General features: G+C 41.4%; 3 protein-coding genes across 3 annotated transcripts; all 3 read left to right on the top strand.

The window, feature by feature from the left end:
• The first annotated feature begins 683 nt into the window (after window positions 1–683).
• On the top strand, window positions 684–6,387 carry crsp7 (cofactor required for Sp1 transcriptional activation, subunit 7). Its single transcript, XM_040022093.1, has 3 exons — window positions 684–1,486; window positions 2,529–2,603; window positions 2,695–6,387. Exons 1-3 carry the CDS (start codon window positions 1,415–1,417, stop codon window positions 4,363–4,365), a joined length of 1,818 nt encoding a protein of 605 aa, XP_039878027.1. The 5' UTR covers window positions 684–1,414; the 3' UTR covers window positions 4,366–6,387.
• Window positions 6,388–11,075: 4,688 nt separating this feature from the next.
• Window positions 11,076–17,271, top strand: cnn2 (calponin 2). Its single transcript, XM_040022098.1, has 7 exons — window positions 11,076–11,258; window positions 13,781–13,902; window positions 14,029–14,095; window positions 14,419–14,556; window positions 14,658–14,774; window positions 15,470–15,616; window positions 16,194–17,271. The coding sequence occupies exons 1-7, from the start codon at window positions 11,202–11,204 to the stop codon at window positions 16,497–16,499; spliced, it is 954 nt and encodes a 317-aa protein (XP_039878032.1). The 5' UTR covers window positions 11,076–11,201; the 3' UTR covers window positions 16,500–17,271.
• Window positions 17,272–20,517: 3,246 nt separating this feature from the next.
• On the top strand, window positions 20,518–23,060 carry rps15 (ribosomal protein S15). Its single transcript, XM_040022104.1, has 4 exons — window positions 20,518–20,628; window positions 21,027–21,112; window positions 21,522–21,756; window positions 22,898–23,060. The coding sequence occupies exons 1-4, from the start codon at window positions 20,626–20,628 to the stop codon at window positions 23,009–23,011; spliced, it is 438 nt and encodes a 145-aa protein (XP_039878038.1). The 5' UTR covers window positions 20,518–20,625; the 3' UTR covers window positions 23,012–23,060.
• The last annotated feature ends 398 nt before the right edge of the window (window positions 23,061–23,458 follow it).

Here is a 23,458-nt window from a genome sequence, read left to right on the forward strand (position 1 = left end):
TCATATAATATTACTTAAAAATATTAAGACTAACTAAAAACATTTTCAAAATGCCCAAATGCTAAAATGCCTTGTTAGCGTCAAAGGTTAGAGGAGAATGACCAGACCATCTTCAGGATGAAGACCACTCATTGAAGCCAAAGTATGCAGAAGAGCATATCTGAACACACAGCACATCAAACCTTGAAGCAGATGGGCTACAGCAGCAGAAGATCACACCGGGTGCCACCCCAGCTAAGAACAGGAAACAGAGGCTATGATTCACACAGAATCCCCCAAATTCTATAATAGCATATTGGAAAAATGCTGTCTGGTCTAATATGTCTTGAATTTCTGCTGCGGTGACTGACATCACGGATGTGCTGTTGACAAATCTGCAGCAACTGTGTAATGCTAGTATGTCAATATGGATCAAAATCTCAGAAACCTTGATGAAATACGACAACTGTGAATGTAAGAAGGGGTCACATTTAAAGCAAAGTCATTCTTGCATCATATCTGATGGCCCCATCAATCTAGCACAGCCCGTCCTGCTTTGCTCCTGTGGACAGGGACAGGCTGTGCTCTTTGACGTATGCTTTGTTGTTTTAGAAACTGCAGGACTCCATCTACTGGTGAAATGCTGTAATATAGAAGGATCGATTTTAGACATGAGTAACTACTGTACTTCGTTGCGATAAACACACACATATGTTTATTTTATTCGAATGCCTGACAGAATGTGTGCAGCTTTGGCAACAGAGTGCGTAACTAATGCTCAAAACAAAACAAAGCAAACGTTTAGACACTAAAAAATAATACTAAGTGGTTGTGGTTAAATCTGTCTTAGAGAAGTTAACGTGGGGGAGCTTTGGTATTTTTGGGATGTGGCTAGCTGGCTTCTGACAGTGGCGAACAATTTTGAACAAAGCACGAAACTGTTGGAAAACCATTAGATTTTGCGCTACAAATCACTTTTATAAAAGTATCATTATTTGTTATTTAGGGGTCAAAGGCAGTGCGTAATTCGTTTACATACTACATGATCTGCTGTACAGTGTTTACTGTGTAACCACAAGTAGATGGAGTCCTGCGGTGGTGCACATCCCTGAGTGTATCAGGTATGTTTACTTGAGGACGTGCGGACGTCAAAGCGCACACAACGTATCCCGGCATGCAGCAGGAGGCCGTGGAGCGATCCTGCAGCTGGTAGTGAGTTGCGAGAGCGCCGAGGAGGCAGCAGCAAACGGGCAACATAGCTCACACGTTTCCCCACTCCATGTGAGATAAGCCGAGCCGTTACCTTACAGGCGACAGAAAATATGCTGTACGGACGCCTGACGTGTTCCCGAAGCGGCTTTTGAGTCATCATTGTCACCCGGTTTTCATTTTGGAGGATTCCTCCCTCCATCCTCCGGATCGCACCGAACAGGCAATGACAACGGTCTCAGCAACCCCGCAGCAGATGAGGGAACGGCTGCTGCAGGCCATCGACAGTCAGAGCAATGTGAGTGCGCTAAAGCGAGCAGGCTATCTAGCTTAAGTTACCTTGTTTCCCTGCACTCTGGGGCAACTCGACTTGAGAATTCGCCCGACAACTCTTATTTAATTATATTCCTGTGCCCAAAATTCTTATTGTATATTTTAAGTTGGAATTAGAGATGGGAGTACTTGAGTTGACAGCTTGAAAGCTAATTTAGCTACCAGCGTTACCCTGGACAGACCATAATCTGGCGTGTAGCATGCTAGCGGCTAACTTAGCCACAGCGGGTTTTGCGTATACGTTAAAAAGAAAACTATTTGCTTAATTTCCTTCCAAATTATTTTCCATTCTGAATTTATTTTCACCTCGTACTTGGTTTTCACCCTAAACTGTTTCATCTTAATAAAAATCTCGTGTTACTAAGCCATGGACGGGAGCTAGCAAACTCTTAGCTCCAGCGGCTAAAGCTACGTTTTTTGAAACAGTCCACCCTTCCTTCTCAGCTGAAATGCTAGCCGCGGCTAAATCGGCTAGCACAGGCAAATTCACAGACACTTGAGCTCCGCTTGACTTTGTCAACAAGATAAGAAACTCGCGTAAAGTTAATTAATCTGTGCTCTCCGTTTTGGTCTATATGCTACCCTATTGTTATAATGATTACAAAGGAGAAGGTTTTGTGAGTTGACACTTCCATCTTTACTTTGCAACGTCGTTTTGTTGCTCTTGAAGCAGACAGACAAGCTAATGCCCCCCTCCCTCCCCTTGCTAACGCCCCCCTCCCTCCCCTTGCTAACTTCTAAGCTAACTTGCCCCTCAAACACGTTGCAGGCACGATTCAATTCCCTTGAATTTGTCTAATTTCTAGGGAGTTTCCACGATCAGCATTAGTGCAGGGCTCTTGGCTAATCACTGAATTGTCACCAGCATTGGCCTTTCTAGAATATCATAAATGTGATTGTAATTCTCATTAACAGCTTCTTTTGTTGTTACTTAAGCAGTAATTTTTGGGTAATATACACTTTGTGTGACCGTGATGTTTTAGAAGCTCTATATATCGTCCTTGCAGATATGCAATATGGTGGTCGTACTGGAAGTAATTGCCTGCCTTGAAAAGTATCCTATCACCAAAGAAGCACTTGAGGTAAGACAGTCGACTGAACTTAGCTGCTGCTTTATATCAAACTGTTTAACTGAATAGTGTTTCTAATCCTAGTGCTTGTTTTTTAACGTAGGAAACTCGACTAGGAAAGTTGATCAATGATGTGAGGAAGAAGACGAAGGATGAAGACCTGGCTAAACGAGCTAAGAAACTCTTGAGGAACTGGCAAAAGCTGATTGAACCTGGGCCAGCTGTGGCTGCAAGTGTTCCTGGCTCTACCAATGGCAGTTCTCATCCCTGCAGAACCGATGCCTCTCCTTCTGACATTTCTGTGCCAGGGAAAGGTGTCCCTGAGGTCAAAATCAGAAATGACGTTCACAACACATACTCACCAAAAGCTGAGAAATCAAGCAGCCGCAAGCGGCGGGCAGAGCACAGAGACAGTGGAGTGTACTTGCAAGAAAAAATCTCCAAAATGTCCCCATATGATAACTCTGTTTCAACGCCACCCACCAATGGGATTGCAGGCAGTCCGGATGCCCTCCCTGACCAGGAGGTTGTCCCGTCTCCTGACAGATCTCGAGTTGAGCACCTTGATAATGATAAAATGAACAGAATTCCTGTTAATGCTGTCAAGCCTCGCCCCAGCTCTCCCGGGGTGGCCAAACTACCCAGCACTTCCTCTTTGATTAAAGTTGCTGTGATGCAGCAACAGGCCAGATTGGATGAAGGAGGCGGGGGCTATTATCAAGCCAGAAGTCCTCGTGGTCTCACTACCAGCCCAAGGAGTACGAAGCAAGATACAATGACCAAGCGCTCTTCAGCATATGCACCAAAAGGAACGCCGGTCCCAAGCCCTTCCTCCAGGGACTCTCCCTTATCTTTTTCCCACACTGTGTCGTCCCCGGCCTCATCTTATGCTGACAAGCTGCCACATTCTTCTAATAGGTCTTCAATGCACTGGGCCAGCAGTTCAGAAGCCTCCTCTCTTTGCCCATCACAAGACATATCTGCAACACTGGAATCCCCATCAGTCTCCCCCTCACCTTCTCTCTCCCAGCAGAACTCAGAACCACACAGACAGATTTCTGAGGGAGCTATGGTTGTGTCTGATGACGCAGATGGGCCAACGGTACCAAATTCGGAACATAAAAGGAGGAAGTACAGGTCTAGAGATTACTCTGTCAACTTAGATGGCCAGAAAATGGAGGACACCACTAAACCCGTTCGGTTAAAAGAACGCAGATTAACGTTTGACCCGGTCACAGGTCAGATTAAACCTCTGGTGCATAAAGAACCTTCTCAAACAGATGAAGCACCCACTCCTGACCCCGCTGAGTCTAGGCAGAGAACTGAAAGCACTGTACAACAGTGCGCTGCCACCGCCACAGTCCCAGGTCCTAGCCCTAACCCCTTCCACCACACAAACTGGAAGGAGCTGTCTAGAAATGAAATCATCCAGTCCTACTTGAACCTTCAGAGCAATGTCCTTAACTCCTCGGGGGTTCAGGCCCCTAGTGCACACTTTTTCATGTCGGAATATCTGAAAAGGGAAGAACAGGAAATTAAGGAGTCGCGGAAGATGCACGTTCTCCAAACGGACAATTTGACAGGGGATTTACCGGGCGTGAGCCGGGACGTGACAGATGAGGACTTGGACAGGATACACACACAGCACTGGCAGGGGGTGAATGGTGTTTGTGACACCAAGGGCACCTGGTACGATTGGACAGATTGCATATCACTGGACCCTCACGGGGATGAAAGCAAATTGAACATCCTGCCATACGTTTGCCTAGACTGAAGGGGTACTGGAAGGTTGCAGTACTTTTCCACTCCTTTCCTCATCTCACCACAGAGACGAGATACTTGGTGATTTAATTTTTTTTTTTTTTTTTTTTTTTGTTCACTGTGAGTTTGGCAAAAATCAGGCCTGCCAAACTCCACTCCCCCACGCCTCTTCCTCTTTCTGTGATAATCTATTAAGATTTTGGTATAAAAGAAGTGTAAAGATTAAAAGACTAGTTGAGTTTGTAATATCAAGGGCTGTTTCTGTTTTATTTTTCAAACTGAAAGCCACAGGAATGAGGCCCGTATTGCAGAGTACTGCTGCTAACCATAAAGGCAAAAAAAGAAGACAGAATTATCCCAGATCACCCAAATAGGTGTAACAATGTGAGGTTTTTCTTTTTTTGAATATTATGAATTGTACCCCTCTTTGAGGCACACTGGGATGATGCAGTTTCTTTTTTTTAACCTGTTTAGTTTCTAACAAGAAGTTTTGAACTAGGGTTAAACCTGAGGGAAGGCTGGGGTTTAGCTGTCCTGCACAGACCACCATGTTGGTGCCCAGAAAGATGTTGATAAGAGTTCATCTAGCACAGTTAGAGCCAAACATGTCCAGGGTTTGAAGTTACTGGAACATATTTGGCAGTTACAAGAAGCTTTATGTGAGATATAAAAGAGTAAATTATAAACTTCTTATCATATATACATCTATTTATTTTTGACCAGTTCATTTACGGGATGTTCATCAAAAAATGTTAAAAAAAAGGACGATAACAACAACAACTATAGATTCTTTTTGTTTTCTCTTCTGTTTGCATCACTGTGCTCTCAGCTGAATCTTAAATGTTAAAGGAAGCCCATGTGCTGTCCTTTCTTTAAGATTGGCCGGTGCGGATTTGTTTTGTTGTTTTGGTTATTTACATTCCAGATTCCACCCTCCAACCAATTTCCGCTCTCTCTGTCTCATCAGCTCGGCTCCTAAAAGGTTCCAGGTCATGAAGATTCTTCTGGAGATGTAACCGTTTTAAAGTAGTGTGGTGCTAATGCAAAAAGGAAAAAAAATAGTGCAGTCAAATGTTTCCATCCATTAATTCTCTCCGAAATATTAAAGAATGTCCCAGCTGCTGGTGTTGTTCAATGACAAAAGCAAGGACATGTTTGAATGCTGGAACTTTTTCTGTTTCTTTAGATATCGCTTGCCTTCTGAAATTCCTTGCTAATATATTTTTTTTTCTGAGTTTATACCGCCTTAGTGAATGTACAGAATTGAGACCTCTTATGCACTTGTACATAAGTTGACGACTTGTTGGTCATTTTCTTTACTGATTCATTCATTCGAGTGTGAACTGACTGATTCTCTCACAATGTGCCCATGGATTAATACGAATTTCAGACACATTTACGGCTCTCGAAGCTGCTTTTTCCAGGCTTTAGAAATCATTTAAGTTGCAGAATGAGGGTGGCACTTCTTTTGCTCCCGTTCAAAACAGTGATTCAAACATTTAAGAGAGAAACACAGAGCGAGCTGTGCGCATCCGATGTTCTTGGCGTTTTCCATGTGACAGTACTTCAGTTCGACTCCCTTTTTGGTCGCTACCACCATTCTCACATGATTTAAATGAAGATTGGCTTCTGTGCAGCCTCTCTGTCCATTCATTCTTTTTGGTCATCCATTCCTACCTACCAATGTGCCTTGGTTTAAAAACAAAACAGTAAATCTGGATTTGCTTCCGCCTAAAACACGCCTGCCTGGAGCTGGATTTGTACGTAAGAATCCCAAATCCCCACGATCAATCTGACGCTGGTATATGCACCGTTTTCTGTTACTTTTTCTACGCGCTGATCTAGTGAGGGGGTGAAGCTGCAGACAACGAGAAACTGCACGTCGTCATCAACAACACCACTGGCAATAATGGAAAAGTGCTACAACTGGTTGAAAAGAATCTGTTTTTTTTCTGGAGTTTTGATGGGGCATCTTTATTTGTTCAGTGTTTAACATCTCTCAGTTGTTTGGAAAAATAAAAAGATCTAAATCTTGGCTGCCGTCAGGTCTTTTATGGTTTAAGTAGTTAATCTAAACTGTGTCTTTTGTTTGAAGGTGGACTTTTAATTGGTGCATTTACACATGTCGTCCATGTGGGGGTGCACATTGTCCATGTGTGTTCTTTGTCTGCACCAGAGATGTAAAATGATGAGAGTAATATCGGTTCAAATTCATCAATAATTCTTATGATTTTACTGGGCCCACGCTACAAAAGGTCCTCTGTTATTAAACAGTACATTTTACTAGTCTAAAAGTATAATCCCACCCTTTTAAACTGGCCATATGTGTAGTAAAGCAACAGTTTTTCGGCACCTACTGGTTGTAATTCTGATTGCCTTTGGGTTGCAACATGTTCAATAGGCTAAAGAATGTTTTGCCTACGTCACTCCTCCTATGACTCAGTCAGCTGATGTAATCACATAAGACAGCAGGATGAGTAAGTGCCCTCTGGTGCGTTTACCCTCGCACTGAATCAGCCTGCCGCACACCTGTATGACGGTATCATCTGTTACATGTACAAAGAAATCCAGCTGTATTTATGACCAGGAGGATGCTCAGACACTGAGGAGATACACCTGGGCTTAGATCACTGATATTTTATGGGGCTTTCTTCTGCTCAGGTTAAAACAGGATAGTTTCAGCTTGGATTTGAGAACAATTTTGCATTAAATGTTGTAGAGTTATAGCCATTTTTAAACCCTCTCCCCAAATTTCTCAGCTTCAAAATTAATTGGACAAATAAATAATTTTGAATATCAGGATAGAAGCCTAGAAGCCCTGGATATCACCAAATCTTATGTTTCCTCCCCAGAGATGTTCATTACTGCTTTTAATCCAACCGCCTTCAGTTGTAGCTTGTTTGTGGGTCTCTGCATTCAGTTTTGTGCTACCTGAAAGCACGCACTGTTGAACATTGAAGACTATCCTATTTCCTCGGCTTATCTGTTTGCACTGTAAAGTGCTGCCTAAACAGTTTTGCAACTGAGACTGTAGCCCTGTACATTTCACCCTGTTACTGCTATCAACAATCAAATCATCAGTACACACTAGTAACCCACTTCCATTGGCACACATATTTGCCCATGCGCTAACCCTGCCTCCACCGTGTTTAACACATGGTGTGCTTTGGATCGTGGGCTGTTCTTTCTTTCTCCAAACTTCATCCATAATAAAAGGTGAATCCAAACAACGGTGAAGGCTTTTTTTTGGGCAAAGTCCTCCCTGTTCTTGAGTGTAACCAGGCGTTTGCACCCTGTGCATTCACATTACTTGGACAATGACACACCTACTTCCTCGAGAGTGTTTTCACGTGTCTAAATGTTGTAGTGGGGTTTTTTTTAACCATGGAAATAATTATCTTATCATGCACTTTAGATGTCTCCTGGGGTCTTTCTGACAATGAATTCCTTCTTTTTAAGGACTCTGTTTATTTGGCCACTCCTAAAGTCTCTGCTATCTCTGACTGGTTTGTTGGGTTTTTCAGGCGTGCAAAATGAAAGATCAACACTTGAAATCAACTCCAGATCTTTTATCTGTTCAATTTGCTGTGAAATGACGAGAAAAAAAAGGCCTGGCCTGAAAGTTTTCAGTCAAACGTCCAATTACGTTTGAGCCTCTGAAAATGGGAACTATATAAAATATAATGGACTGGAAGAAACGTGTCTCATCAAACATCTAAATAAATGATCCAAGTGACCAACTGAGGATTGGATGGTTCTCACTTGGATTCGAATGTTAAAAAAATTCTAAAGTATTTAATCTGTCATTGTAGTTCACAGGCTACATACGACACAATTTCAATGAAAACCTTTATGACTTTTATAACTCATAGATCTTCATCTTCAATCGAATATGCGTTCTAAAAATGAATCAAACATCTGTTTACAGCACAAATTATTAGGAGGCACATCTTAAAAATATTTGTACTTTCAACAATATCTCTGTTTTTTCCACATTCAGTCTACTGTCATTGCAAGCACATTAATATTTATGGATCCTAGTGGAAAGGAGTTTTTAGGAATGAAACTTTCTTTTATAATCCACCAGCAGTGGTGCATATTATTGAAATATTTTCAGGTATTAATTATTTAACTGCAGTTTTCACAAGAGTAAAGCTTTGGTGGGATTAATTTGGGTCCCTGGGCCGCATATTCATACTCATAAATCAATGCTCTCTTCCACAGTGTGTCATTTGTCCTGTCTCCCTGCCCTCACCGTTGCAGCAGTTGGCTGCCCCTCTCTGAGCCTTGTTCTGCTGGAGCTTTCTTCCTGTTAAAAGGAAGTTTTTCCTTCCCACTTGCTGAAAGGAAGTAGTTTGATACTGGATGGATAGTCGAGAAAGATGGAGAATAGCGTCAGTGGGATTGTCCCCAGTCAGTGGGACAGTTTTCAAAATTATAAAAAACAACAACAGTCAAAACCCCCATACTTTTACAATATTTATTACAGTATATGTTGGACAAACTTTTCAAGGGGATGTCAAAGACATCAGCTGAAGAAGAAAGAAAGATGTATCCGATGAGTACAGGTAGTAACACTGATGGGCTCCAGCATGTGTCCATGTCGGGAGGAACCGTCGGTGTCTCATGGAGTCATACTAATCTGATGTACCACTGTCATAAAGCAGCCTATTGTACAGTAAAATACGTTTTCTCTCTTACATGAACTTCTCTTAAAGCTCATCTATTTCCCAGAAAGACTCAGAGGAGTTTCTGTTCTGCTCTGTGGGTATTTTTTGTCGAAATAAGATAAAGAAAGAACCCCCTGACCTGTCCAGCTCACTGCCAGCTTAAATCATATTATGCGCCACTAATACATTGTCTTAGATACGTCTTACATAGCATCCTGGACTTTCACACATGCTGACATGCCAGGAGAAGTTTTGTTATCTGAAAACCTCACACCACCGACATTACGTCAGCCCAGTAGCTCATTCCCAAATAACTTTTTTCTCCCCCCTGACCATGACTCAAAAAAGTGCGACAATTTGTCTCGTCCTCTCTCCACGTCTGGTATGCAGGGTGGGACCAGAGGTTCACTCCCACTATTCAGGAATTTGGGAAGTTTCCTTCCATATAAGGAGTTTTTGATATAAATCGCGACCTAAGGAAGAGCAGGGGAAAGGTGGAGCTTAGGATCGATTAACGAAGCGTGGAACGAAGAGTATACAGGACTATCAAGAGAAGTCCCCTCTCTCGCTTTGTTTGTAGTGCGTTTTGAATGGAGGCCTAAAAATACATTTAGTATGTAATTTTCTAAACTCATGACAGGCATTTCTTAATTATTTATATATGTGCTCTTTATCTAATGGGTCGTTTTTACATATTAGTTGAAAGCTTTCATGCAGTTGGCACTGTCACTTCATAGCAAGATGGTCCTGCGTTCAAATACAGTCTGAGGCCTTTTTGTGTGGAGCTTCCTTTTCTTTGTGGGTTTTCTTTGGGTACTCTAGCTTCAACCCATGCCACATATCAGTGTCCTGTTCCGGTTGTACCCTGCCTCTCACCCCACGACAGTCATGACAGACTTCAGTCCCCACGACCCTCAACTGGATGAGTGTAACAAAATCGATAGATGTTTCTGTTATAAGGATTATTTATCTTAAGAGCATTACAAGAAACTTAAAAAAAATACACATTTATAATAAATACAATAATTATAACAGCCACATAACAGTTTCTAAGTGTAGGATACATGCTTATAAAATGTCTATTTACATAGAAAAAAAAATCTGATATGCATACAAGGTGACCAAGATTTAAAAAAAAAAGAAGACTGCACTGGTTTCAGGGGAAAAAAAAGAAGGTATTTTTCGGGTATGAGATACATTAAAATAAATAAAAAGTGAACTGAAACAATGCTGTAAACTCGCAAAACTAAAGTTAAAAAAAGTATACAGGAAATATCTTCAGTTTCAGTCTTTGTCAGCCTGGCCAAATTTGTTGGCATAACCAGCTTGAAGAGTATTTGGTGCATATGTTTACTGAGATTTGGACATGTACCTGACTTTGAGTAAAGGGTTTTATTATTATATTTATTCCAAATATCACATGTGAAAACAGCAGCCATGATAGAAACTAAAACTAACAGCACAGCTAATGCAAAATGAAACTGAAACCTGATCGTGTTTAGAGAATCTGAGCTAGACTAAAATATGTAAAGCCACTTTGCAAGATAAGAACAACGAAATGAAACTGGAAATCCAAAGTTAACCCCCCATATTTAATGTATTTAGTTACCTGGTTCATGCTTTCAGTGAATTATATTCTCCAGTGCACACACACACAAAATGCTAAAATCCTAAAAGTCTTTCTGCAAGCTCAAGCAATTTAACGCCGGCTAACCCAGACAGATGCAGATACAAACAACAAAACACATAAAATAAAAACAAGATAAACAAAAAATACGACTGTGCTACGTAACCAAGAGCACATGAAACTGATCTCCTTCTTCACCTGTATGAAATTGTGCTAAATATTCAATAAATCACTCTTTTCAGCTAGTTTGCAATTAAAAAACAAAAAAACAACAACAACAAAAAAAACACCTAGAAACTTCGGAGGGTCATTTCCGGGACGGACCGTTCAGGGGTGAACTATCTTGATTCGTGAATCAAGACTCTTTGACAGAAACCGTGGGAGCGCTCTAATTGGCGCCCGTAAAAGAGAAAGGAAGTATTTAGTTCAGTCCGAGGTTTCATTGGAAGACAAACTCGAAGATATTTTAGCGCAGTTTTTATCTTCAAGTCGGAGTCTCTTTCTTTTATTATTGTTTGCCACTCTCAAAGGAAAAATCTCAACACTTTGAAAATGTCTTCCTTTAACAAAGGTCCGGCTTATGGGTTATCCGCAGAAGTGAAAAACAAGGTAGGTGGCCATACTTTTCTCTCCCATATAAAGTTAAGTCGCATTGAACTTTTCTCTTAACGCGAGAATCACCTGGCCTCCATTTTAATATGGCGCTCAGGTTAAAAGGTAATCAGCGGGGATAAAAAGGGAGTTTGAATAAAAAGATTTAAAACTATATTTTATACATATATATATATATAAGTCGGAAAATGAATAATTAAACTCTGGTCGAGTGTGAATAGTTTGCAAAGAAATAAGTTGTGGTCTAGTTAGACACCTTGGACCTCCTTAGTCCCTCTCCTCGTGCAGGAGACTTAACTTAAAATCGCACCATGGGCGTTGTCCCTCTTGGCAAACAAGCATGTCGTTGTGGCAAAAAAAAAAAAAAAAGTTACCCCCGTTTCCAGCATTTTCCGCCGCCCGTGCAGCTCTCTGCCCTGCGTTGTGACCCGCATTAGTAGATAATGTAATTGACCTGTTAGCCCTCGGATTGGATGCCACTGTTCTCATTGCTTCTCTATGTGTTCTCGTGGTTTCTGCAAGAATAGTTTCCCCACTTCCCCTCATGCGGTAAGGTGTAGCGCTGCTCTTCGTGCTTTAACTTTGCTCTCCACACCGTGCCAGATCAGTGCAGGGACAAAGCCTCTCTCCTCCTCAGCCACTCACTCTGTGAAAAATCAAGGTGTCGACTGACACCCCCTCCGCAAGTTCTGGGTAATGTGTAACTTTATTGATTGGGACCTTCGTGAGGAAAGCAGCTTGTTTATTTGGACACAGCCGCATCGAGTTAAAACCTCAGAGGTGTCAAGCCCGATCACGTTGGCACATCACTTTTCGCCAACTTTCCTCCCCCCCCCTTTTTTTAAGTACTTTAAATGTGACTTACTGTCCATTTCGTTGTTATTGGGAAGCAGACTGCTTTTTCTCCCCCCCTCACACAAGTGTCACAGCTGATCTGTCCTTAGCCTTCTGTTCATTCTCTTGACACCCGCATATAAGGGCACTTTAACTTACCTCCACCTCATCCCCCTCCCCTTCTGCATTCTTTGGATGTTCCCTTGTGTGGGGGAGAGGGAGAAAGAGAGGGTCGTATCCCCTCCCCAGATCTCCACAGAACAACATGTGGCTGACGTAAAGAAAGCATGCAAATTTCCTCTGTGCATTACCACAGGCGTCCTTGAAGGAGGAGAGAGGGAGGGGGGGGGGGTCTACTAAAGAGAGTGGTATTTCCTGCCGTCAGTGACGTAGCTCACCCTTAAAATGTGAGGCTTTTAAGGCTTTTAAATTCCACCTACCCCCCCCCCCCTTTACAAACTGATAAACACAGACAGTCTTTGCTTGTAAGAGTAATCCCCAAACTCACACTGCAATAACTGTTTTATTTATTCATCTCAGTGCACATTCATTCATCGGCTCGGCACACAGACACAATCCGGCGCCCTTCTCGCTTCATTCAGCTCCCTTTATCCCAGCACTGCGGGCTGAATTCCTCGCGTTCAGCTTGTCGCTGGAAATTACATCTGTGTCGGATTCCTTGCGGGCAATTAAAATGGCCAGTGTTGTCTTTTAATATGCGGATAACTGGATGAAGGGAATTTAATTAGAAGACAGGCATTCCTGAAGAGCGCAGCCAGCTGTGAGCTGTGTGCGGCCTGCTTCTATGTAAATAGTAGGTTACTTTTGCGGTTTAGTTTCCCATTGCCTTCGGGGACAAGGAAAAATTGTTGGCTGGTTGTGAGTTTGCACGCAGAACTTTTTTTTTTTTTTTTTTTTCCCCCTTCTTCTTCTTCTTCTCTTTCACTGGAGGAGGAGAAAAGCTGACCTGTTTAACTCTTAGGTCACTTTTCTCCATTTGTCCGCCTTTCAGATTCAGCTCATGAAACTGCTGTTTGTTTACGTGACCCCCGATTCTCCTCCTGAATGGCCTCTTTCTCATGCTCTGCATCCGTCGGTAAAGCTTTTAAATCAGAGTAACGCCTCAACCGTGACGCCGTCAGCAGACCACGTTAAGCCCCTTAAAAACTGACGCTCCCTGTTCTTTCTACAGCAGCTCCCTTCCTGTGCCTCCGGTGACTTTGTTACAGTTTACCAAACAGGATATCCGTGTGTGTTTCTGTGGGGGTGTGTGTATTTGTGTGTCGGGCCACGGTGGAGTCACCATTTATGAGAATGAAATCTGACCAACTCTGTCTGTAGGAGTCGGTCAAAGTGAAAATGTGGAGATGACCATGAAGCCTGGCCTCATGCAGTCACAATAAACCTTTTAAAACGAACAACAACTAAAACTGAAATCTTCGTGGTGTGTGTTTTGGTTATCATCACCTCGGTCCTTGGTGTTTGCGCGGCTCCGTTATCAGCAGCTGGAGAAAAATAGAATTCTTATATCTTAAGAGTGTTGAAGTGGGAGGTCATTGAGGACAAGGCGAGCTATTCCACTGCTGACAAAAGAAGCTGGTGTGACTGCATCTACTGTTCTTCAAAAGAGCCACCCACTTGGTTGCAGAACACACATGTGACCTCTGACCTTTGTTACCAACTAGATTGCACAGAAGTACGACCCTCAGAAGGAAGAGGAGCTCAGGATCTGGATCGAAGACATCACCGGCAGTTCCATCGGCCCCGACTTCCAGAAAGGCCTGAAAAACGGAGTCCTCCTGTGCGAGTAAGCAGAGCCTACATCAAAGTTCTGTCACGCTAAACCACCAGGGCCTCGATCATCTGTTTTTAATATGCACACAGATCTGGAAAGCTCACTTTCTTTCTTCCCTGTTCTTTCTCTACTTTGCAGACTTATTAACAGGCTGCAGCCAGGCTCTGTGAGAAAGATCAACCAGTCAGCACTGAACTGGCACCAGGTGAGTTTGTCTTATTTTAGCTAATTGAGGGCGTGGCAGACTTGTGAGCAGGAGCACTTCATTGACGCTAGAAGTGCAGCAAGTAGTTAGACTTGCCTCTTCCCTGCATTGTGCTGAGGATGTCAGTGCACTGAATCACACTCATGGCTATACTTGGACATTAGCAGTGTTGCTTCTGCTTTTATCTGAAACTGGTTTCTTAATAGTTAGTGCTTATAAAAATATTTGACTGCAACTTGTTAATGAGAGGATACAGGCAGAGAAATAATCGCCCGGCTTCAGCTTAAAACCTGTCGCTCTTGTTTACTTTGGTGCGGCTTTAGCTGGAGAACCTGACAAACTTCATCAAAGCTCTCACAGTGTACGGCTTGAAGCCCCATGATATCTTCGAGGCCAATGATCTGTTTGAGAATGGCAACATGACGCAGGTCCAGACGACTCTGCTCGCCCTCGCCAGCATGGTGAGTCTCTAAAAACGTCGCATCACAAACGGTAGTGGTAGTTTTTTGTGGGGAATGATCGCAGTTTAATGAGAACTCTTCTACACCGCCTTTTCTCTCAGGCCAAGACCAAGGGCTGCCAGTCGCGGGTTGACATTGGCGTGAAGTATGCGGACAAGCAGCAGAGGATGTTTGACGATGAGAAGATGAAGGCTGGACAGTGTGTCATTGGCCTACAGGTACAGTTTTCAGTGTCAGTAATATCACAGGACTGATGCTCGCAGAGTGAAACTCGGGGCCAGGGCTTTAAAGGAAATTCAGACAAGGGACTAAACTTGATTCTTTTTTTTTTTTTTTTTTTTTTTTTTTTTTTTTTTTTTTTTTTTTTCCTTCTGAAATATAAAGATCAAAAAATTAGAAATAAGAATTTTTTTTTTTTTTTTTTTTTTTTTAAATGATCTGATCATTCTGGCTGCGTTTTGACAGGCGGGCTACGTGCTCGCAAAGCTGAACTCACTGCTGCAAGTGGCGAAACTGTTGTGAAAGAAGGCTTTGTCATGATGATCTCATGTTGAGTAGCGTTCTTCTGCGCGAGAGCTGCACATTGTCACTGATGCTTCAAACCTCCCTGCTTTCTTTTCTTTCCTTCCCCCTCGATTACCTGGAAGGGTATCAAGTAAACACAAGCACTTCTCAAGCAATGAAGAAATACCTCGACTGTAATTTGAGAGCGGTGCAAATATGAGGAACAGCTTAGTCAAAACTTTTTAAAACACGTTTGGTTAGTGTTGCACCAGTATCAACAGTCCCACACTTGCTCAAAACAATAAAATGTGAGAAATGCAGTGATGTTGTGCAACAGTTTACACCAAAACTCTATTGATCTTGTATGACTGATCATTTATATACAACAAGTGATTGTTCTATTTTTCAGATGGGGACCAATAAGTGTGCCAGTCAGGCAGGTATGAGTGCATATGGCACCAGGAGACATTTATATGATCCCAAGGCTCCAGTCCAGGCCCCCATGGACAACACCACCATCAGTCTGCAGATGGGAACAAACAAAGGGGCGAGTCAGGTATGCATTCTTAAAGGACTGCAGCAGAAATAAGCTTCGGGACACTGGTTATGGCTTGTCCTTGGCGTTCTTTGCCTGCTGTAAACTACGGTCATGTTTGGTCTTGTAGAAAGCTGTAAACTCCTGTATTATCTAAAAGGCAAAGCTCAGTCTCTGTCTGAGCAAAGTCTTTTGTTATATTTTTGCCATAACAAATTACAACACAGACTAAGGAAACAATTTGAACACATCAGCAGAATACTAGATTAAGGATAGCTTGACATCAACGTATATTCTCAGTTTATAAAAATGGTCATTTTGTTACAGTGAGTACATTAATGACATTATGGCTCTGTGTTTGTTGAAACCATGGCAGCTGCTGTTAGTGGAAATAAATGGTTGCCGGGTAGCATTTGATTTCCCCAACAGATCCTCTGTGTTGCTGATCTTTTCTAGATGAATGACATGTATTCTTTAACCCAGTGGCCAAATGTCTGGGGCCAGTCTCGCGTTTGCCAAGCAGGAGGAGAGGAAGGGGGGGATGCTGGGGAGAATTCCACAAAATCTGACAGTTTTCCTTTTCCTGTCTCCACTTCAGGCTGGGATGACGGCTCCAGGAACGAGGCGTGCCATTTACGACCAGAAGCTGGGCACAGAGAAGTGTGACAACAGCACCATGTCTCTACAGATGGGATACAGAGACGGGGCTAATCAGAGCGGGCAGAACTTTGGCTTGGGACGGCAGATCTACGATGCCAAGTACTGTCCCAAAGCCACTGAGATTCCAGGTGATGAAAATGGAGCTGGTGTCGCCCGTGACTACATCCCAGATTACCAAGACGAGGGCTACCAAGGCTACCAGGAAGAGGAGCAGGTGTACCAAGATGATGGAACAGATTATTAAAAGATTGGAGGGAGCTGAGGAAGGAAAAGCGTGATTGTGTAAGGCTGGCAAGTTCTGCGAGACAGAAAGGTGGTTTATCTTTTATATCATTAGGATGTTGCACTTTTTTTTTTCCTTTGTAGGCCGTATCCTCTTAGTATTGTACGAAAATGTCTTCTTACCCCTGTTTGTACAAAACCATCTACACATATCATCATGAGCTGTATTTCTGTAATTTCTTTATATATTTGAAGTGACCACAAAAGCCAATCACTCGGCTTGGCTAGATATCCCAGGGATTTCTGTCCATGTGCCAAAGTTTTGTTTTGGTTTATTTTTTGTGTTGGTGTTTTTGGTTTTTGTGTTTTTTTTTTTTTTGTTTTTTTTTTTTTTTTTTTTTTTTTTTTTTTTTTTTTTTTTTTTTTTTTTTTTTGTCCTCCTGTGGCTTTGCTAAGTCATTAGTTTCATTGAGGGATCCCAAGATTTTCTTTAAGGGCAACATAAACTAAAAGTGAAACCTTAGGGATTTATTTTATTTTATTTTTTGTGTTAACAATAAATGGTTATGAGAAAATGCATCTTTCCATGAAATCACCAGTGCTTATGTTCCTGTAATAGCTGTATCATCTGTGTTTTAAAAGGAAAAAGAAAAAAAAAAATCCTGTGAATGAGAATGTAAACTTATTTCGTGTTAGTTGTTACTTCAGTATCGTCTTCATCCTTTCAGTATTGACACGCGGTAATCGTCCGTTTTGGTTATTCTGACAGATGAGGGAACAAAATGGATTTGTTAGAACAAATCAGTCTTCTTTAAATTCTGCTATTTCTCTCACTTCTTTATTTCACTCTTTAACAGAGGAAATATTTCCTTTGTTTGCATAACCAATCTGACTGGAGAGAGGCTTGTTTTCTTTGGACAGTGGAGGAGTGGATAAAATGATACTCAAGTGAAGTTTTGAACATTCCAATCAAGAATACTGGATTCTTCTTTGTTTTTCAGTGAACAATGTTTCAGTGACTCATTAGATATTGGTTGATATGCAAACCAATCATATATTTGATCATGTAAGATTATTATTTATACATGTTTATGTTTTTTTTTTTTTTTTTTTTTTTTTTTTTTTTTTTTTTTGAATGGAGGCTGTTTTGTACCTTGACATTGAATAAAATTTGGTATTGGACTACGCTGCTTTTTTGTGTGTGTTTGAATTAAGACAGACTCGACGGCCGCTCTATGTATAATGGCTCATTTATCCAAATATCTAATCGGCCAATTGCATGGCAGCAACTTTCAATGTGGTATGGTTGGTGGTGCCAGACAGGCTGATCGGAGTATTTTAGAAACTGCTGATCTGCAGGGATTTTCCCACACAACCATCTCTGGGTCTGAAAGAGAAAATAACCAGTGTGCAGCACTTTTTCTTTGCAAGGTTATTGTTAAATAAAACGTGATGTGAAAATGAAATTTAAATGGATATGTTATTTTTGTGAACGTGGAAAACAAATACAGAAGAAACCTCCTTAGTATTTGTTAATTAATTTTATTACAACTTACCTGATCTTTATTTAGACTTTGGATATTTACACGACTGAGTCATCTGTCTTTATTAAAACACCTACACTGATTCTTCGAAATCTTGCCTCTGGCATATGCCCTTCATACAATAATAATTCAAAAGATTAAAACACTGAAACTGATAAATGTAAAACAATACACTCTGGAAAATAAACCTGAAATTAAAAAAAAAATAAAAATAAAAAATCCAACACCACAAACTGGTCCTCTGGGCCTTGGTGATGTCAGAGTTCAAAGAATGCTTTGAATAAGAAGGAAACAGTGACTCAAATTAACCACTCATTAACCAAAGTATGCAGAAGAGCATCTCTTAATGCAGAACCTGTCAAAGCTTGAAGCAGATGGGCTACAGGAGCAAAAGACAGCACAGGGCGACACCACAATGTACATGAATATTGTAGCTGACCATGCCCATCCCTTTTAAAATTCTAACAGCTGCTTTCAGCAGGATAATGGACCATGTCATAAAGCATAAATCACCTCAAACTGGTTTTGTGAACATGACAATGAGTTTTCTGTACTCAGGTGACCTCCACAGTAACCAGATCTCAATCTGGCATCATGTCAATAAGGGCTAAAATGTCCATATTGGTGTAGCATATGAATTGTCCAGTGAGTGCGTGCTGGTGTCAGTTCAGTCAAATGAAACGTGTATTTAAATGCTGTTTGAATTTGGCTTTACAAATTTACTATCTGCATAAGCATAACTGATTTTATATTGACCTTGTAGGTGTGTGTGTGCGTGTCTGTGTGCATGTGTCATGGAAAACTGTGAGACACCTACTGTCATATTAACAGCTGTAAGTTTGTGTTTCAAATGCTCTGGCAAGTGTTTGTTTTGTCAGCAGTGCAGCAGAGCTCCAAATGAAGGCTGAGTTCAGCAATCAGTGTGGTTTGCCCTTTCAGTAGTTGTCTAACTACAAAGACATTCAGAGGTCGTAGATGTCTGCCAAAGCCCGTGTACTATTTCACAGTTTTAAGGAAAGTGATGCAGATCTGTACAAAATTGAGCAGTGTCTTCCTCTGAAAACACTCTCACCAAGCTTCATTAAATGTGGCTAGATAGATTCTGGGCTATGTTGGAGATAATAGATTGTTCATAAAGATGTAACTGTGAACAAAACACTCCCATCTCTCTCTATATATCTATCTATCTATATATATATATATATAAAAAAAAACAGAATAAAAAAATAAAACCACAATTGATTTGGTGCTATAATTTTTCAATACTTATTCACTATGAAATCCATACGGGGTGTGAACTTGGGCGTGTTATTTAGACTGACACATATTTTGAATTTGTGCCATAGCATTTATGTGTAACCAAGAAACAATGTATACATCCGTCACAGGTAAATCCAGGCAAGCTAAAAAGGACAGTTGAAGATAGAACAAACCAGGCAGAGATGACGTAATATAAGATGGGAAGGGTCATGAATAACATTGCAATAAGTAACCAAGTCCCAGTATAACAAATAAAATAAGTTACATATTGCTATATATCCGTAGTCTGTTAACTAGTTTTATATAAACCCGGACAGTTAGAAACTGTACACGTATGGTCAGAAATCGACATCAACAAATAATTCTGACTGAATATTTGATCATTCAATTTTCAATAGGATCAAGGCCTGGGGCTTTGGGGAGGTGAATTCTAGAAGCTGAATGTTGGTCTGCTTTAGCCATTTGAAAACCAGTTTTAATATGTTCTTGGGATCATTGTCTTGTTGGATGACCCAACTGTGTCCAAGTGTTAACTGTCTAGCTGTTGATACAAAGTCAAGTTGAAGCACTTGTATACACAAGGTGAAACCAGGCAAGCCAAAAAGGACACTTAAAGATACAACAAATTGGTTGTTTATTGTAGTTTGCGGGTTGTTCCTGATCATCCCAACCAATTTTCTCTCATCTGAGGGTGATAATTTGGGTCCTCTTCCAGACCTTGGCAAAGTGGTGATACATCTGAATAACGTGTACTGATGTAAAGTTATTTGAACTGATGATCTTGGACTCTTGACTCTTAAAAGCCACAAATTACCATGATATTCATGCCCATAACCCCCAGTGTGTTTAAACTACTGACTGCAACTGTGTATGTTTAGTCCCGGGGTTTCCGACCTAGACCTATGTAGTCATGAGATAAACGTGAGGAGTTTTAGTTATTTAAATGAAATGGTCTCATAAGATTTGAGGCCAATTGGGACACTGCATGAACTGAAAATACTTCATCTGACTTAAAGAATTTCGGAACACTTTTACTGCCTTTCTGCGAAGATCTGTCTGCTCACTACTTTCCTGTAATGTTTTTGTTTGTGTAACTCTTCTCTCCTCCTAAAAAGCAGAACTAACCCTGCCATATCTGTGGTAACACAGACAGTAATGAAAACAGGACACGTTGGTTGAAATCTGACACTGGACACAAACTGCAGTAACTCTGCAGCTGCGCCACCTGCTGTTCACAGAGGAGATCAACGCCCGGAAAACATCACCGGATGTTTGCCAGAAATCGCGCGATATCTGGCCTTGCGAGACTTCTGGCCGTTCTTTTCCCCCGGAACATCAGGCAAGATGGTAGGTGTTTGTGCCGTCTCACAGCTAGTCAGACTACAATCTGTATGCATCGGGGCTCTAAAGTTGGTGATTTGAACAGCTGACTGTGTCATCGAGTAGTTCCACAGTTTTTATTACCATCCAGTAGAAAATCGTTGCTCCAAATGAAAGATTAAACTGTGTTTACAGCCTCCGTACTAGCCGGAGCTATGGCTAAGCTAACCCGGTGGTAAAGCGTTACTCGTAGCAGTAGCTGAAATAAAATAATCATTATAATATTACTGTAGTTGGTTGTGCATGGGTTATTAAACCGACCTGTAGACGTTTAATGGTGAAAATGAGTGACGCCTGTTAAATTCTGAAGCATCAGTGTAAAATGCTAAGCTACGTACTCACCGGGGTGATCCCGTTTCTTCCAGGCGGATACCGAGATCAAGAAGAAGCGTACCTTCAGGAAGTTCACATACAGAGGTGTGGACCTGGACCAGCTTCTGGACATGTCCTAGTAAGTGACACAACTGATACGGTCACTGGTGATGTCATTCAGTCAACTAGAGTTACTGTACTACTACTGCACATCCTGACATAACGTAATTTGTCACAGTAAGACACTCACAGAGGGGTTTATAAGTGATAATACTGACTCACTGAAAATCAAATAAAATTGTCCAATTTTTAAGATGATTTATTCAACTTTGACGCTTGCAGGTCAAAACTGAATAAAGAGACTTGAGACTGGACACTGAAACTAGAATTTACTTGTCTAATATTGGCAGCCATTTTTTTTTACCTTTATGTGTCTGACAGCATTGAATAGTTTGTGTATGGACACGTGATTTCTTCTCTTACTTGCATCTGGGAATTGGAGGCCTGAAACTTGATTTAAATTGTTTTCCTCTGTGTCCTGCCTCTAGTGAGCAGCTGATGCAGCTGTACTGCGCCCGCCAGAGGAGGAGGCTGAACCGTGGCCTGCGTCGCAAGCAGCAGACTCTCCTTAAGCGCCTGCGCAAGGCAAAGAAGGAGGCTCCTCCCATGGAGAAACCAGAGGTGGTGAAGACCCACCTGAGGGACATGATCATCCTGCCTGAGATGGTTGGGTCTATGGTTGGAGTGTACAATGGCAAGACTTTCAATCAGGTTGAAATCAAGGTGAGATGTCAGTCTGGTAATTGGCACAGTTTGAAAAGCTGGGGTGGCTTTATTTCTGCCATTGAACTAAATCAGCGCACCCATCCAATAAAACTGATCATATAGGCCATGATCATTTATTTTGGGGAAAAACAAAGGCCCCAAACTAAAGTGTGCATTGGTCCAGCAGGTATAACTGACCAATAAATTGACCTTTTGCCCATTTACAAACTCATTCAGTTTTCACTCATTGCCCTCTAAAAATAGACTTTCAGCTCAAGTGGCTCACGGAGCGTTTTTATCAAATGTAACTAAAATGTAATGTGGAAATGTAGCTACATCTGACCATGGTTGTCAAAGTGATTCAACATGACTGATAATTAGTACACTGGGAAAATACAGATACACTAAATTGAAAGAAAATATGGGACGTCTTAGTTGGTTAAAAAAATGTAAGGGGTCTTTATCAGTTTTCCAAGAATGTATTTCCTATAAGCTGGTTTTCCTGAAGTCACCGCTTTACATTGAGTACACTGTGATGCATAATCTACTGCAGTATTGGACATCATTTTAAACCTGCCATATTGTCCAGTTAAATTAAAAAAAAAAATTACATCAATTTTTAAGTTGACAGTAAAATATGCTATGAGCCAAATCACCCATTGTGATTGATTATGAATGCAGGATGATTCATAATAATCAGGTGTTGTAAGACCCCTTAAGTACGCCAGCTTCAATGTGCACAGATCCTGCATGCCTCCAAGCTTCCCTATTTTGGTAGTGACCAAGTCAGTGTGTTATTTAGTGGCTCCAAAGTGTACAGGTTTACACTGACAAGCAAAGGTTCCTGTGTTGATCCAGGGAGTAGGCCCACATCTCTTTGGGGTTGTCAGGAAGGGCATCCACCTTTTAAAGAAGGGGACAGCCAAAAGTAGTTTGAATCATATATTACGTTAGTAAATCTTGCATATCCTGTATAAAAGAATTCCTACTGTATTGTATTTTTCAAATCCACAACCCTGTTTGTACACATCAAATTACACTTTGCTCAAGCTGTTGAGGAGAAGCTGTTTTGTTTAAACGTCAGTAAATTTGTTCTGATCTCTGTCACATAAAATTCTATTGCTCCGTACTTAACATGTTGTTTGTCCCCTCTCTACAGCCTGAGATGTGTGGTCACTACTTGGGAGAGTTCTCCATCACCTACAAGCCAGTGAAGCACGGTCGCCCTGGTATTGGAGCCACACACTCTTCTCGTTTCATCCCTCTGAAGTAGAATGGCTGTATTATTTGTATAAATAAAAAATTGGGTGCTCCACACAACATGATTGTGTTGATTTTCTTTTACATTATGGGTCAAAATGAAAATTGAATGCATATTTTAAAGATGGCATGGTGACAGAAACCTCGTGAATGCAAGACTCAAAGATAAGGTGCTTTTGTTTGAATTTTGATTTATGCTGAAATGGTCTAAGTCCCTGAAATGTAACATTTCTTTACAAAACAAAAGATGCTATGTACATCAAAATTACTGGTGACTTGCTAATTAGCGGCTTTCAGCCTTTTTGACATGGTCTCTGCTTCATCTTGAAGCTTTAAACATCAGGCATCAGCGCCTAACCTGGGAAGCTGTTCATGCTCAAATAAGGTGAGCAGTTGTAATACTGACCACAAAGTTCCTCCCGCCGCTGAAACCAGAGCAGCAACAGCGGTGCGGCTGAAA

The sequence above is a fragment of the Simochromis diagramma genome, unplaced genomic scaffold (genome assembly GCF_900408965.1).
Source record: "Simochromis diagramma unplaced genomic scaffold, fSimDia1.1 OVJJ01000205.1, whole genome shotgun sequence".
NCBI lineage: Eukaryota > Metazoa > Chordata > Actinopteri > Cichliformes > Cichlidae > Simochromis > Simochromis diagramma.